Here is a 14950-nt window from a genome sequence, read left to right on the forward strand (position 1 = left end):
ATCTAGGGCTGCATGTGTGCAAACAAGACACAAAAGAGCAATAAAAGTGAAGATTATCAGAAGCCACAAACTGAAGCACAATCAGCTTTTCTCTGTCTCTACGGCAGTCTTAACCCGGTTTATATATATTTTTTTAGTTTATTGTCACAATAACAACTTGTTTTCTCGAGCGTAATTACTCTAAAGCTCCTAGAAAACCTCTCGCCGTGTTTTTCCACCAGGATCGAGGGAAATCTATATTACTGGAAATAGCCAGTGAGCATTCCTATTATCTTTAATGTCGAGGCGGTGAATTCCCAGAATGAAGCCTCTGTCAGGGCCGCCCGGCGGGGCGGAGTCAAGCTCTGCAATTATTCCTGGAAAGCGACTAGGCAGAAGCTGCCGCGCGGTTCCTGGGAGCGGAGCGCAGGTTCAGCGAAGGCGGGGAGCCGCCGGGTGAAACGAGGGGAGAGATGCCAGAGAAAAACAGCACGGTTCGGGGCGGTTGTCCTGGGAATTAACCGAAACACAAAAAAACCCACACACATGTATGTGCGAACCCGGTTTGTCCGTCGAAGGAGCGCTAATAGAGAAGCTGTAGCCCTGCCGCGAAGCGAAACAACCGGCGGCGGTTGGAGCGGAGTGGGAGTTGGTGCGGCCGGCGTGACGTCAGAGCCGCCGGTGCTGCGAGTTCTCAGAATAGACTTCTAGGAAACGGTAAATTTTAAAAGCCAAGCCTTTACACTCTGTCCTTCACACATCGGGATCTCATTCTGGCGACAACACACTCCAACGCAGTGCTGCGGACAGCTGAGCTTTACAGTAGAGCCGCTTTTAGGTCGTTTCTATTATATTTTATTGTTGTTCTCCTCTCTGCTGATCAGTGTTAAGGACAGGAGCAGAGTCTGTTTGCGTGCGCGGAGCTCTTCGGGTTACAATCGAGCTATTCATACATGAAACCCATGTCACCGCGGATTGTTTGTTAGCCAGATTTTTATTTTTTTCCCTCCTTTTTCTTTAGATACATTTTAGTCTCTGTATGTTTTGACTGTTTTCTGAAGAAAGTCCGATTGGATTTTAGCCCAGAGAAGTGAAGAAATAGAATGATTCTTTGTGTACCCGGGTGAGTTGACTTTTCTTTGTGTCTCTGCTTTCTCTTTGCTCGTCATTGTAAAGAAACCCAGCCGGGAAATTTCAGTTACATATATATATATATATATATATATATATATATATATATATATATATATATATATATATATATACACATATATATATATATATATACATATATATATACACACATATATATATACATATATACATATATATATATATATATATATATATATGTGTGTGTGTGTATTATTTGTTGCTAAGTGTAAAATTGCCTTAATTGGCTTTAATTATTATTATTGTTGTTCAGGTGAAAACAAGACAAATGCAGGCCTGTTGCGAGATCTAACGTAACCTTTAAAAAATACTAGTTATTAGTAGTTCATTTTTTAGGTCAGCAGTAAAAATAAGATAAAATGCGATAAAGTCAGTTTTTTGAAAAATAAATAAATCAGCCAAAAAATATTAAAATTCCAGGGTTAAAAACAAGGAAGCTGTGATAAATCCTCCTGCTGTGTTTGTTTATGTCTGCTTACTAGTATCTTCCATCTGATTTCCAGTCCTGGAGCTCTTCTGCCCACTACCCCGTCCACTGAATCCCCGCGGGGTATGCGGGCAGGAACTGCAACTCCCACCCCCTGCTTCCAAAGCACCAGTCCACGATGGGACCCCACAAAAGATCTGAGGGCCATTGCCAGCAACTTCTGCTACCTAGAAAATTCAGGTGTGGTTTAAAACATGCTTCACATCCTTCTCATTCCAAAAAAAAGGAGGAAAAAAAAAGCATTCCTAAAAATCCTCGATGTGTTCCAGGTATTGTTTGGTACATTTCATTATCTGCTCTGAGAGATTAGTTGATTGTTCATCGCTAAGTAAACATCAGGCTTCATGCAGGACAACACGATCTGTTCACGGTGACTAATATTTAGGAATTTGTGTGTGTAGGATGGTACTGGGGAGCTGTGACTGCAGCCCAGGCCCACGCTGCTCTTCAGGAGGCATCTGAAGGAGCCTTTTTGGTACGGGACAGCAGTCACCCTCTGTATATGCTGACCCTGTCGGTCAGAACCGCGCGTGGCCCCACAAGCATACGGATCCAGTACAGCTGCGCCCATTTTCTGCTCGACTCCAGCTCCCCGGCCAGACCCAGCCTGTCATCCTTCCCCAGCGTTCCCAGTCTGGTGCAGCACTACATGGGACCAGAGAGAAAGGCAGAGGAGGGAAGAGTGGAGGAGGAGCCTCCTTCAAAAGCCTCTCAGCAGGGCATCCAGGAGACCACAGTGGTACTAAAACTCAAGCAGGCTCTGTACAAGCCCCAAAGCCTCCCCTCTCTTCAGCACCTCACACGCCTCATCATTAACAGACAAACTGACTGTCCCGATCAGCTACCACTCCCAAGGCCCCTGCTGCGTTACTTACAGGACTATCCCTTCAAGGTCTGAGCTGGGGCGGAGGAGGAGGAGAAAGAGGAGAGGAGGTTCACTGAATCACTATTAATGGCTGAATCTCAGCTTAAGGGAAAAAAAAAAAAAAAAAAAAAAACACTTTTAAGTGGGTCCTTTGTGCCCGTAAAAGACATTGCTGCTTCAGCAGTTGGAGGCCAGTTGCAAAAATACTGGACACAGGGTGATGTTTTTGGTGACAAAATGTGTACAAATTCAGTTAATCCTGCTGTGTCTGGTTTCAGACTTAAATTGTTGAGGACTGGATGTCGAAGCACCCCAGGAAAAAGGAAAACAACAACAACAAAAACTTGTGAGAAACATGAAGTACTGTACTCTGTTTTATGATGGATGTGGAAAATTGTCCATATCTTCTCCCCTCCCTCATCAGTTCAAGATGTATATAGTTTCCTGAGAAGTACACTGATTACACTGAGACATCTTTTATGCCATTTTATTTTTGTTTTCTCAGTACAGCATCTTTTTGTACCTTTTACATGTGTACATTTTTCTATTAAAACCACCAGCTGGACTCTTGGCGTGTCATGCTTTTACATTTGTATCCACTTGTTATTCATCTGTGTTGTTTGAAATGCCAAACATTTCTGTTGTGTTAAGGCTTGCGATCGCCATCACCAACCCCCGCATGACGACTGCTCTTGTGACACTTGTTAGGAAATATTTTCCCTTAAATCACCTTTGAAACACAAAGACTTAGTGGCCTTTAAACTCTAAGTATGCGAGAGAAGCAGATTGTGTGAGGAAGTAAAGGCCGTGCTGCGTGAGCTTTTGCTCAACAATGCACGCCGCTTGCATCTGAGTCAGCGAGAGGACAAGCTGAGGGGAGGACCGTTCGTCAGCGGATTCACAGAACTACTGAATGCTTCCTGGGAGGAGGGGGCGCTTCTGAGAGGGAGGGTTCCGAGAAAAGCTTCGGTAATTACCTTCAGCTTTGGAGCCTGCGTTTTTTTTGTGCCATCTTGCACACATTTTTTATTGTGACGCAGGATGTGATCACGACTGTAACTAGATTAAAAGTGCAGCGGTGACATGAAAACAATGCGCGCTTGTGCAAATTATGAATGCTGGGTGTTATCAGATCAGTGTGAGCGCGTGCTTGGTGGTTCAGTGGGGGCAGGGGAGCTGAGGCAGCGGCGACCTGAGCTAAAGCCAGCGTAATAGGATCTTAATTTCTCAGTCCAGATCCTGCTTGTGGTCCTTGTTTGACTTCTTCCTTCTGAAGGATGCAGAATCGAGGCCTAGGAAACACAAAAAACGAGCCGGCGTCACCGATGCCCAAACCCCAGACACCTTAATCAAATCACAGCGATGGCCCTGAAAGTGGGCTCACGCAGAGTGACTTCATATGAAAACTGATATTGATGTAAAGCAGTTTTATTGAACAGACCTGCCGGTGATGTCATGCCGTGCCTCCTTAAACTGCAGCCCGTCCACGTTCCCCTCCACCCACTGTCGAATGAGTGGGGGGTGTCTGGGGTCCACCTCCAAGTAAGCATGACTGTTTCTCACCAGGAAATAAAACAAAAAACCCACAGAAATGGGGTAAAAATTAATCATCAACAGGACTCGATTTTGAAAAGTAACCCCGAGATGAGAGCAGCACATGCCTGGAAGTGCATTCACTGGAAGTCTTTTAGAAAGCTTAACACATTAAAGAGGCAACACGATACATGTGTTTTTCAGAACATGCTGTTCTTATGACAAGCCGCTTTTGCCTTTAGGAATTGAACACAGGTGTGTCCGTCTGTGTGTGAGAGTTGGCTTTTTTTGGTTTTTACCCATAACTGGACAGAATCTGGGGAGCCAGGGTCAAAATCTGCTTGATCACTTTCAGGCCGTCTTCGCCTCCGTCTAAAGCAGCCGGGTCTTCAAATCTGGGGAGCAGCACACAGCAAAAGCACACACTGTAAAATAGATACAAACATCACATATTTTAAAATGTTTTCTAATGAAATCTGATAAGCTTATTTATTAGATTTACATTTTACATGCAAATTACAGCTAAAAGTAAAGGATGAGTGCACATTTCCTTCACTATGATCATTTCTTCTAATTTAAAGATCCCAACATTGATTAAATGGTCAGCTACTCATAAATAACATATATTAAACAGTATGTTAATATTGTTATATTGGTTTCATTGTATTTATTAAACAGCTTTAACAAATACAATGTTTAACAAATTGTAACAATTGTACAATTTTTTTTTATAAATACAACTGTATTTGTAAGAAACCCAAAAACAGTAAATTCTGCTTGGTTTTATATTCCCAGAGATTATCTTTCATAAATCTTTTATAGTTTCATATATTTCCACCTTCTCCTATAAACCCAACAGATGAATGCTTAATGACATTGTAATTATTCACAATTGTTGTTGTCAATTATTTAAACAATACAACTTTAATAGCTCACTCTAAAGATTTGTACATTCTGCATTTAATAACAACTTTTGTGAATCCAACTGAATAAAGCTTTTTTTTTTAATGTTAAACATAGACAGGTTTAATATATATAAAATGAGAATGACTGATTGCATTTTTAGTCACCTTAAAATTTCAGGTTCAAGGGACGCCATGTCTTCTGAAAACAGGTACGGAGGGTTACTGACCAAAGTTGTAACTGGCCTAATGAGTCTGAGTAGAGTTTCTGCATCTGATAAAAAAAACCCAAAAGAATCTTTTTATCAGCAGAGGGATCAGCTTTGTTATTTAGAAAGAAACATGCAAAACTTTCACTGACCCTTCATGACATCGATGTGATGAATCTCTAATCTATCCTCAAGTCCCAATCTGCAGACGAAAATCCTTTTTCTTTATAATAACGTAATGTAATCTTTATAATAAAAATAAATCAATGCTAAAGGACATTTACAACATAGTTTTCATGGGTTGTGCTGCAATTACCTTAGTGCGTTCTCTCTTGTTAAATCCACTGCATCCTGGCTCTGATCCAGGGCGACGCCTTTAAGCTGGAAAACAAAACACAAGAACTAACATTACGCAGAAGTTTTCTCTGTTTTCCTGTATTTGTATGCATGGGAAAATTGGGACATTTTTACTTCTTTATAATCTGATAACAGAAGAGAGTCTAAAATATGCAAACACAATATCACAGTATAACTGGAGTGCATGTTTGATCAGCTGAGATGAGAAGATGTACATGTGATGTGAGGATAGCAGCTTATCAACTGGAAATCTAATGATTTATAATATCAGTTATCCTATTGATTTTTTCCCCTGTTAATCAATGTGGCTCGGCTACAGGGAGGGGTGGAGCGGGGGGTTCAGTGTGTTGTGTCAGGGGAGGTTGACCCACACAGCTGTTCTCCATCACCGGGTCATGCCTTCCCTATTTCAGGAGGATGCCGGGACCGGACGAGAGAGCGGTGTGTGCTGCGCAGAGCGAGGCAGCTGGAAAGCTGCACTTTAACTCTGTAAATAAAAAACACTCAACAAACTGTAACGCTGTGGTTGTCTGGTCCTTCGCCATTACAGTCTATTAATAGTAAACAAATAAGTCATCACTAAAAAATGAAACTTAACATATGGTCATCACAAGCCTCAAAAAAACACTCAATTAGCTCAGCCTAAAGAATCCACTGTCAAATGTTCTTTAGAATAACTAAATGACACATAAAAAGCTGCAGCCTTTGTATCAATACTCACTGTTAGGTTAAGGCAATTTATCTATTTAGACTTAAGCTGACAATAGTAGTGAGCAACACTTTCCAATGGCTATGGGTCAAAAAGCTCAAACAGCAGTTTGAGTGTATAAGGCCATGACATTCACCTGTGTCAGTACCTGACGTTCCCGAGGTGAGCATGGTGTTCCATTCCTCCAGAGGAATGTATTTAACTTAGAGAATTAATGCCAGGATTGAAACTGTTCTCATAACACAGGACTGCCCACCAACTTACATTGGTGTTTTTCATAATTTGTAATTTTTCTCTAACTGATGCATCATGTTCAGCATCTAAACAAGCTGACATTTGCTTGTTATATGGGATTAGTTTCAAAAATGCTTGGTGCTACAGGAAATGTCACAACTTCCTGAAGAGAACATGAAAGTCTGTACACAACGTTACTGATTGCAAAGAGGATCCTGATCAAAACCACAGATGTTCAAAACACAACCTCATCTGACAGATGTTGATGAGGAAGAAAAAACGTCTGGGTCTTGAGATTTTGCAGACACGACCACTAACCGCCAGACATTCAGTTGTTAGCTCATTTGGACGCATGACCGTCATGGTGACAGTGTAGGATGAAGCGAATAAGGTCCCGGTCACACAGGCTTAAAGACCTGTCAGTGACCATCTGGCAACCTCCGGGTCATGGAGGAATAATGAGTTTACCCTGACCGATTGCAAGTGGTTGCTGAAGGCTGATGGCAGTCGCTGGGAAAATAACTGTTAAAGCTGCAGCCACTCATGCCTAAAGACCGGACTCTTTATGGCGTTATTTTTGTGCCACTATTCTGAGCGCACGTAAAAAAAAAAATAGAGCGCACATAAAAAAAAAATTTGCAGGTGCAAATGTTGCATTTTGAGAAGAAATTTATTTTGAGCGAAGAAAAGCTAAATTTGAGTGAACAAAATTCATTGCTGCGTGCAAAAACTGTATTTCCGTGTTTGCTATTATCCCCACACACACAATAGCAGCCCCTCTCGCTCAGTTTTTGCTTTCGAGCTCGCTCGCTATGAGTTGCTTGCGCTCTCAACATTTCTGCCCCTGCGCATTCAACTCTTTCTGTACACCGTGTGCCACAAAACCAGCCAATCACAGACTTGGATGCAAAAAAATCTGATTGGCTATTTTGGTCTCCAATCAGCTCGAAATGACGAAATGCAATATCCCAGAATCCATTTCGTCCAAAACTCAAACGAGGCAGTGGTGGAGTTTGAAATATTACTCGTTGTGGGTTACAAAATAAACTTTTAAGATATTTTCATACGATAATGGTGCTGTGTAAACGTCAAACACCTGCTCGATTTATCAAGACATCACATATTTGCAAAAGTGCTCTAATGTTTTCGGAGATGCCGATTACCCACCAGCTGACCGCATAGCTGGACTGGCTATTGCGCATACCGGACATTTGCCCGGTGGGCCGATGGTGATTTTTATGTTTGCTTGTTTGTTTTTGTAATGGTATAAACAATGAAAGGTGGTGGATTAGCCAATTGGCTAATCAACTCTGGGCTGGACCAATTACAATACATCGTTATTGAGGTGAAAAGGAACGCGATTAGTCCCGTACTTCAGCTAGAATGAAAAAAACGCACAAAGCTGGAGTTATTCTGTGTTTTTGCTGTACAACTGCCTGTTCTTCTCTCATTCTCTCCCCTCCCTCTCTTGTTGCTACTTCAATCATGAAACTGATCAATGATCAGCTGATGTCTCTCTTGTTTGTTTATCGCCCACTTTGCACCAGAAACAGGAAACCAGCGGATTTTGCGCTAAACAACACCAGCACGTTTAAGCTTGATAAGCTGTTGTTAGAATTTATTTAATATTACTTTCTAGTATCAGCTGATGTTTGCCAGAGCCACAGCTGTAAAAGCTGCTGGTCATGATATCGGTTTGGATATGTGGTGAGAGGGAAACATGAAGGTGATACAAATCATACATATATACCAACAAGACAGTGTACATCACTGTCAAAACAGCGTTTGTTTTAATTCAAAAGTTTTATGGTTTTTCCTACAATACCTGGTGGTGTAGTCGGCCGATTTTTTGTCAGTTCAGCCTTATACTATGTTTAACCCCAGTGACCACCCGGTCAGCTGGTGGGTAACAGGCATCTCCGAAAACATTAGAGCAATATGTGATGTTTTGATAAATCGAGCAGATATTTGACGTTTACACAGCACCATTCTCGCATGAAAATATCTTAAAAGTTTATTTTGTGACCCAGAAAGAGTAATATTTCAAACTCCGCCACTCTGTGTTCCTCTGCCACTGCCTCGTTTGAGTTTTGGACAAAATGGATTCTGGGATATTGCATTTCGTCATTTCGATCTGATTGGAGACCAAAGTAGCCAATCAGATTTTTTTGCATCCAAGTCTGTGATTGGCTGGTTTTGTGGTACAAATATAACGGCGTACAGAAAGAGTTGAACGCGCAAAGGCAGAAATGTTGAGGGCTGCTATTGTGTGTGTGTGGATAATAGCAAACACTGAAATACAGTTTTTGCACGCAGCAATGAGTTTTGGTCACTCAAATTTAGCTTTTCTTCGCTCAAAATAAATTTCTCCTCAAAATGCAACACTTGCACCTACAATTCTTTTTTAAGTGCGCTCAGAATAGTGGCACAAAAATAAAGCCATAGACTCTGACCCCCTGACAACCACCTGTTGCTAGCGAAAAACATGTATTCTCCGACTGGTTGGCACAAAACTCGTTGTGATTGCTTTGTGTTACAGCATATTGCTGTGATCATAGTTTGAATGGAAGTGACAGACCTGTCTACAAACTAGTGCGAATAATTCGATGATAAAAAATTCTCGACACAAATTCTTTGACTCGATGCTTCGTTTAACACTTGGCTCTGAAGCATGTGTTAAACATTGTAAACGCAAGTGTTTCCCCCTCATTTGCGACTAAAAACAGTCCTACAATAGAGATATTTCATCACAGGATCCCTAAAAATAACTATAATAATAGTAGTAATGATAATAGATTTTAATATTATTTTCTGACATTGTCTTCTAATGCTATATTTTGCTAACTCCTCTACTGAAGAGTGAAAACTGCCCAGCGTTGTTGTACGTTTTTCGTTGCTGCGGCAGAAAGAAGATGGAGAGGCAATTTCATGACACAAATAAGTGATGCAGATTCAAAACAAACTTTAACTGAAATATAGCAAAAGTGCAAACTGTTCTGATAATGCAGGGGCGATGTTGTGACTTCTCTAAATAACGTCAAAAATGTTAGCTAAAGTAGCCTAAGTCACTCGAAATTATTAGCTAATTGTAGCTTTCTGAGCCATTAGTCTGCTGGTATATCGCTAGCTGCCAGCAAAAGGGGCTGATGTAGTTTATTATTTTAGTTTGTTATTGTAAATGACCTTTAAATTTGGTAAATATTTTTATGTTTGTTTGAAAGGTACTTCGGTTTTATTTTGAAATCCATGCTTTTATTTTTGAAACAGGAAACTGGCGCAAAACCGTTAAAGGGCTGTTAGTAACGTTTCTTTTAGGATATGGTAAATAGTGTGCCTTAAAGTGAAAAATATGTACGTTTCCTTTGCCAATTAGTACCTGGCTGACAGTGGCACAAGGTTTGTTAATGTTTCCTTTAACGGAATAAGTTACATGCAATCAAAATGTCGTTTAATAGAGTTTATGTTGTTAACCTTGACCTTGACCTTTATGTATAGTTGTAAGTTAGTGAGGTGATATAATGAATTGAGTGATGTAAATTTGATGTATATGCTATATGTGAGCAGGAGAAATTTGTTTCCTTTGATGTTATGGTATTAATATTGCTGGTTTTGTTTTGCTCCTAGCTCTTACGGTGTCTTCACTGAATGTTTCAATAAAAACATTTCCAATAAACCTCTGTGAAGCATCAGTATAAGAGACCATCATTCAGCCAGGGATGCTACAGTTATAGATGTCTATTCCTGTTCTGTGCTTCATTGTTTGTCTACAGTACAGTTCCAGATCCAACTGAGAGCAAGTCAAAAGGAAATCTGTGTCCAGTAGCAGCCTTTATTCAGTCTGAATATTGTTCTAAACATGGATCAGTTTATGCCTTTTATTGGTTTTAAATTCTGTTTCACTGTTACATTCAACCTTTGGGTGACAGCATAAAGTCTCAGAGAGGAGCAGAGAGGGAGAGGAAGGGAGAAAATGAGAGAGAGAGAGAAAAAAATAAACAGGCAAGAGTGGACATGTATATTTCAAAGGGAGTGTAGCTTCTGTTTTGCCCATTTTCTTTCATGATGAAATGTTTCTCCTTGTGTCTAGGATGGTTCTTTCCAGGTATTCCAGCTTCCTCCAACAGAATAAACATGTGCAGTTAGTGGGGTTAGGTTAACTGTGAGTGTGAATGATTGTGTGTCAGTGTTAGCCCTGTGACAGTCTGGCAACCTGTCCAGGGTGTATCCCACCTCTCGCCCTATGGCAGGTGGAATAGCCTCCAGCCTCCCCAAGATCCTGACAAGGATAATTGGGGGAAATTGGATGGATGCATGGATAATTTTATCTTTGTGTGCTTTCCTGTAGCACCTTTAAAAAATGTCAGTGGATGTTCTAAAGAACATATTTATTGATATGAATAGTAGCATTGGAGAGGATTCCTATCACTCTAAACATGGCTTGAACATGGCTGCCACTATATTAATGTGACAAACTATAAATCTATTCTCCACTCTTGAATTTGCAATACGTTTTACCCAGTCAAAATCAGTAAGCCTCCAGAAGTTTTAATTATTTATTAAAATATGCAGATGAACTGTTAACTTAGTCTGATACCAGACTGGTTAAATTATGCAGCGTGCTGAAGGTTGACGGCAATGTCCTAAATAATACCTGCAATAATATCAAATATTGTGCTAGTTAAATTGCAAAAATATTTAAAAATATAAAAATGAAATCTTTTTTCAAAAGCCAACAAAAGTGCACACAGGCCATAAAACTCCGATCCACTGACCTAAGGGTTGTTAGGTGGAACACTGAATTATTATTAATATTAATTATTAAAATCTACACTATCATAACGTCTGGATTTAGCAGCACAAAAACTTGCCTCTTGTTAATGTCAGAAATCTTTCCAAGAAAATAAAGTAAAGGTACATTTTTATGCCTTAGTCTGGACTTCATATATGTCTTATTTTATTTAATTTGAGAATGTAATTTTAATATTACACGTGCACACCGTCAAAGGGTTTATTTGGTTTGTTTTTTTGTTTGTTTTTTGACAAATGTATGCAGTTAAAATATAAACATTGCAATTTCTAAAATGGAAACTAATGAGGTGAGGTGTTCCGGGCATGTCCCACCAGGAGGAGGCCCCGGGGCAGACCCAGGACACGCTGGAGAGATTATATCTCTCAGCTGGCCTGGGAACGCCTTGGTGTCCCCCCGGACAAGCTGGAGGAGGTGGCTGGGGAGAACGAGGTCTGGGCTTCTCTGCTTGGGTGGCTGCCCCCGCGACCCGGATAAGCGGAAGAAAATGGATGGATGGAAACAGTTAATTTTGAAAGGTCTGTGTTTATTCTCTTTTGAATATTTATTATCGTTCATTGATAAGACAGAAGTGTTTCTTATACGATTACTTATTTCCAGTCTGAATCACACTTTTTCAAGTTTTGTTACCGCTCAGCTCGTAGTTAGCGAGTATTTGCAGACAAATATTAAAAACTTTGACGGCTGCCAGCTCTACCCCTCACGACACATCAACTCCTGTCAGTTGCACACGTGGTATAAATGTAAAAATGTATACTTCAGGCGACCTACTTCTTGAGTTATCGCATTCACAAGATTTTCAGAAAACCTGACCTCAATGAAATTCAATTTCAATCAGTGAGGGTAGAAATGAGAACCAGTCATAGGAATACACATTTTTCCCTAGCAACCAGTGGTTATATCACGACCAATGAGAAACCTCAATATACTGCATATATTTCACTGTTGTAATGAAAAATCTGACTCATTGTCAGTGTATTAAGACCCAAAGTGAGGGGTAATACATTAATAAGTTAAACAGCCTTTTTCCTGTGGGGTCCCTTATTGTAATTCCACTCGTCTGAAATCTTACGAGAAGCACAAAATTCTACCTGAGGCAGACTCTTCAGCAGGCTAAGAGAAATGGCACCAGACCCACATCCCACTTCCAGGCACGTAGGCTCCGTCTCAGCAGGCACTCCCATCTCAGTCTTCATCTGCAGATCATTGAGCACCAGCTCGACCAACTCCTGCATCAGCAAAGACGAAATAAAAATCACATTTCGGCTTATGCGTGATCATTTGCTGGGTCTTCACTGCGAGCATGCACTGCCTCGTCTTTTCTTTTACCTCCGTTTCAGGTCGTGGTATGAACACAGGAGGCCTCATCTTCAGCGTCAGATCCCTGAAGTCCCACTCTTCAATCACGTACTGCACGGGCATCCTAACCCAAACATGCAACATTGTACATATTTTAATTGAAAATCACTTAAATGCATATAGAGAGATCTATGCACAAACTCACCTGGAGAGACGTGTGGTGCAGAGCTTCCATATCTGCTCTGTTTGTTCTCGGCTGAGAAACTCTGTTAATCTCTCCTGCTCAAGACTTTCTATCTGGATAAAGAAACGCTATGTGAACTTGATCCACGTTTACTGCATGTCAGTGCAAGTGCTGAGGCAATGTAGATTTTGCAAATTACAGTTTTAGCTCCGAGGAGATGAGCAATGATGTACTGGCTGGACTGCTCGGGCTCCGTCACACCTCTCTCCTCAAAGCGCCTCTTCCATAACTTCACCGCCTGAAGTGGTGTAATCCTGCCTGCGGGTAAGGCTGGAGCGCTGCATGTACGGACAGCTTGGGACTTCCAAAGTACCTAAAAGCATGACATTTAGGATTTATTTTTATAGCGAGCATTATTGCCTTTATTTTGATAGTGAAGCAGTGTGGAGTAGAAAGGAAAGAAGGGAGAAAGGATGAGGGAAGGCACACAGTAAAGGGCTGAGGGTTGAACTCAAACCCAGGCTGCTGAGTTCTGAACCATATGGCACATGTTCACCAGCTCAACCAGGGAGCCAAACTGGCACCTGTTGCATTTAAGTTTAAATAAAATTTCCAAGTATCCAGAAATCAACTGCGGTTTTTTAACACTGATGTTAGACTCCCATTAAGCATTTCCTCGGGGGAATTTCCAGCAACTTTGGAAATCATCACGATTTATTTTAGATCAAACCTCAGACACCACTCACGATTACTCATAACACATGTCTAACTGACAAGTCATAAATAATTTTCACTTCCTCCCTATAACCAAGGGGTTAAGAGGGAATCTGTAAGTCAAGTTAACTTACATTAGTTTAATGTAATCCAGTAAGAGAGAAGTGTTATTATTAGTTACTGTATGTGTATGGACAATAATCCTTTTATTTATTTATTTGAGTTATTCAAGCTTATATAGTATTTATTTAGTATAAGTATAAGATATGTGCCATGATAGATCGATAGATACTTTACTGATCATCACTTTACTGATCCTAAAGGGGAAATTACTATGTGATAGTAGCAGCATAAAGAACTATAACCTACAATAAAATTGCTTGAAAGTACCACGGGCCCATAATAAAGGCCTTATAATGTGAAGTAGTGCAAAATTTTATATGCAACAGTGATTTTAAAAAATGAAACAAAAGAAAGACAAATAAATACAAAATAAGGCTGGGATTGTGCAAAAAAACATTATACTAGCATATAACAGTGCAAACGGCTTCAATAAATAACAAGTACAATTTCAAATCCAACAGACAGCAAGCAGCAGGAAGGTTTGATACTGATAAGTCTGAGGAATACGGACAGGTGTGTTCACCTGTCAACAAGCAGGAGAGCTTTTGTAAACTGCTTTATCGAGAACTGCAGGAATGTTTTCCTGAAGGCTTGACTCAGTCTGAGCTCTGCTGCCTCTGTGTGTGCCTGCCACTTTATTTTGTTAAAAAGAAGATAACAGAAAACAGATTTGGTCCAGTTGCGTCAATGGAAATCAACTGATAAACAGATCAAGAAACTCATTTGACCTGGTCTGTGCTTACAGGTGCGCCAGTTTGTAATGTGAGTAATATTTCCAGTTAGGAAGGCAACGGGAACAGGTTTGGACTGTTGGTTGGTTTTTAAAGCCGTGACACTGTCATGTTTTTGTTTGTTCAACACTTTGGACGCAACGTGTCGACTTCCCGGAAAAAAATAAATCAAAAAAATAACTTGACCAGTTACCTTTGGTCCACTACTCCTGCACCCAAAACATCTGTAGTAGCTTGTACTCAGCGACCTTCTCCACATGGTTAACAGTATTAAGTCTTTACATCGTTATTCATTGGGTTTCCGGAGTCTGTGCGCTCCCGGGCTGAACTCGCTGCATGGCGGCAGTAGTCTGTTAGATCAGCATGCTACACTTTACGGTCCTGTATGACATTCAAACATTTTTCTGTGTCGGAACAACAAGCTAACTGGCAGGGCTCGTACTGTGTCCTGCACGCGGCACAGAGAGCGACTGCGGCGCAGTCTGCGCAGCGCTGACACCACTGAACGACGTTGCCTTCACGGACTGTACAACTTATAAAGCTACACCGTCACAGACGTTAAGTCTGTAAAGTAAGATGGTAAAATAGCATCTATAAATGTAAAAGTCATTAGCAAGTAATAAAAGTAATATTACATTTGGTAA

The 14950-nt window shown here is 40.7% G+C and overlaps 2 protein-coding genes across 4 annotated transcripts; one reads left to right on the forward strand and one right to left on the reverse strand.

The window, feature by feature from the left end:
* The first annotated feature begins 307 nt into the window (after nt 1–307).
* LOC146387284 (cytokine-inducible SH2-containing protein-like) lies at nt 308–3069 on the forward strand. 3 transcript variants are annotated; one of them, XM_084928791.1, is made up of 3 exons: nt 308–1102; nt 1635–1819; nt 2041–3069. In XM_084928791.1, the coding sequence occupies exons 1-3, from the start codon at nt 1083–1085 to the stop codon at nt 2535–2537; spliced, it is 702 nt and encodes a 233-aa protein (XP_084784917.1). In that variant the 5' UTR covers nt 308–1082; the 3' UTR covers nt 2538–3069. The 3 variants fall into 3 exon arrangements, with proteins under 3 accessions (XP_084784917.1, XP_084784919.1, XP_084784918.1); XM_084928793.1 differs by having other exon boundaries at nt 314–696; nt 1656–1819; XM_084928792.1 differs by having other exon boundaries at nt 316–1102; nt 1656–1819.
* hemk1 (HemK methyltransferase family member 1) lies at nt 2978–14790 on the reverse strand. The gene is given in 12 exon segments (XM_084928789.1): nt 2978–3770; nt 3772–3796; nt 3946–4056; nt 4337–4432; nt 5108–5213; nt 5301–5350; nt 5465–5529; nt 12347–12484; nt 12585–12678; nt 12760–12851; nt 12938–13111; nt 14500–14790. Coding segments are annotated over 12 exon segments (1056 nt in total). The 5' UTR covers nt 14566–14790; the 3' UTR covers nt 2978–3731.
* Between the last annotated feature and the right edge of the window lie 160 nt (nt 14791–14950).

The sequence above is a fragment of the Perissodus microlepis genome, chromosome 5 (genome assembly GCF_051167445.1).
Source record: "Perissodus microlepis isolate ML-2025 ecotype Zambia chromosome 5, ASM5116744v1, whole genome shotgun sequence".
In the NCBI taxonomy this organism is placed as follows: domain Eukaryota; kingdom Metazoa; phylum Chordata; class Actinopteri; order Cichliformes; family Cichlidae; genus Perissodus; species Perissodus microlepis.

Bases quoted from the DNA above. Each gene is read 5' to 3' on its own strand.
- LOC146387284 (XM_084928791.1), top strand. From the start codon at position 1,083: ATGATTCTTTGTGTACCCGG. The intron at 1,103-1,634 runs GTGAGTTGACTT...TCTGCTTACTAG, and splicing joins ATGATTCTTTGTGTACCCGG to TATCTTCCATCTGATTTCCA. The intron at 1,820-2,040 runs GTGTGGTTTAAA...TTGTGTGTGTAG, and splicing joins CTGCTACCTAGAAAATTCAG to GATGGTACTGGGGAGCTGTG.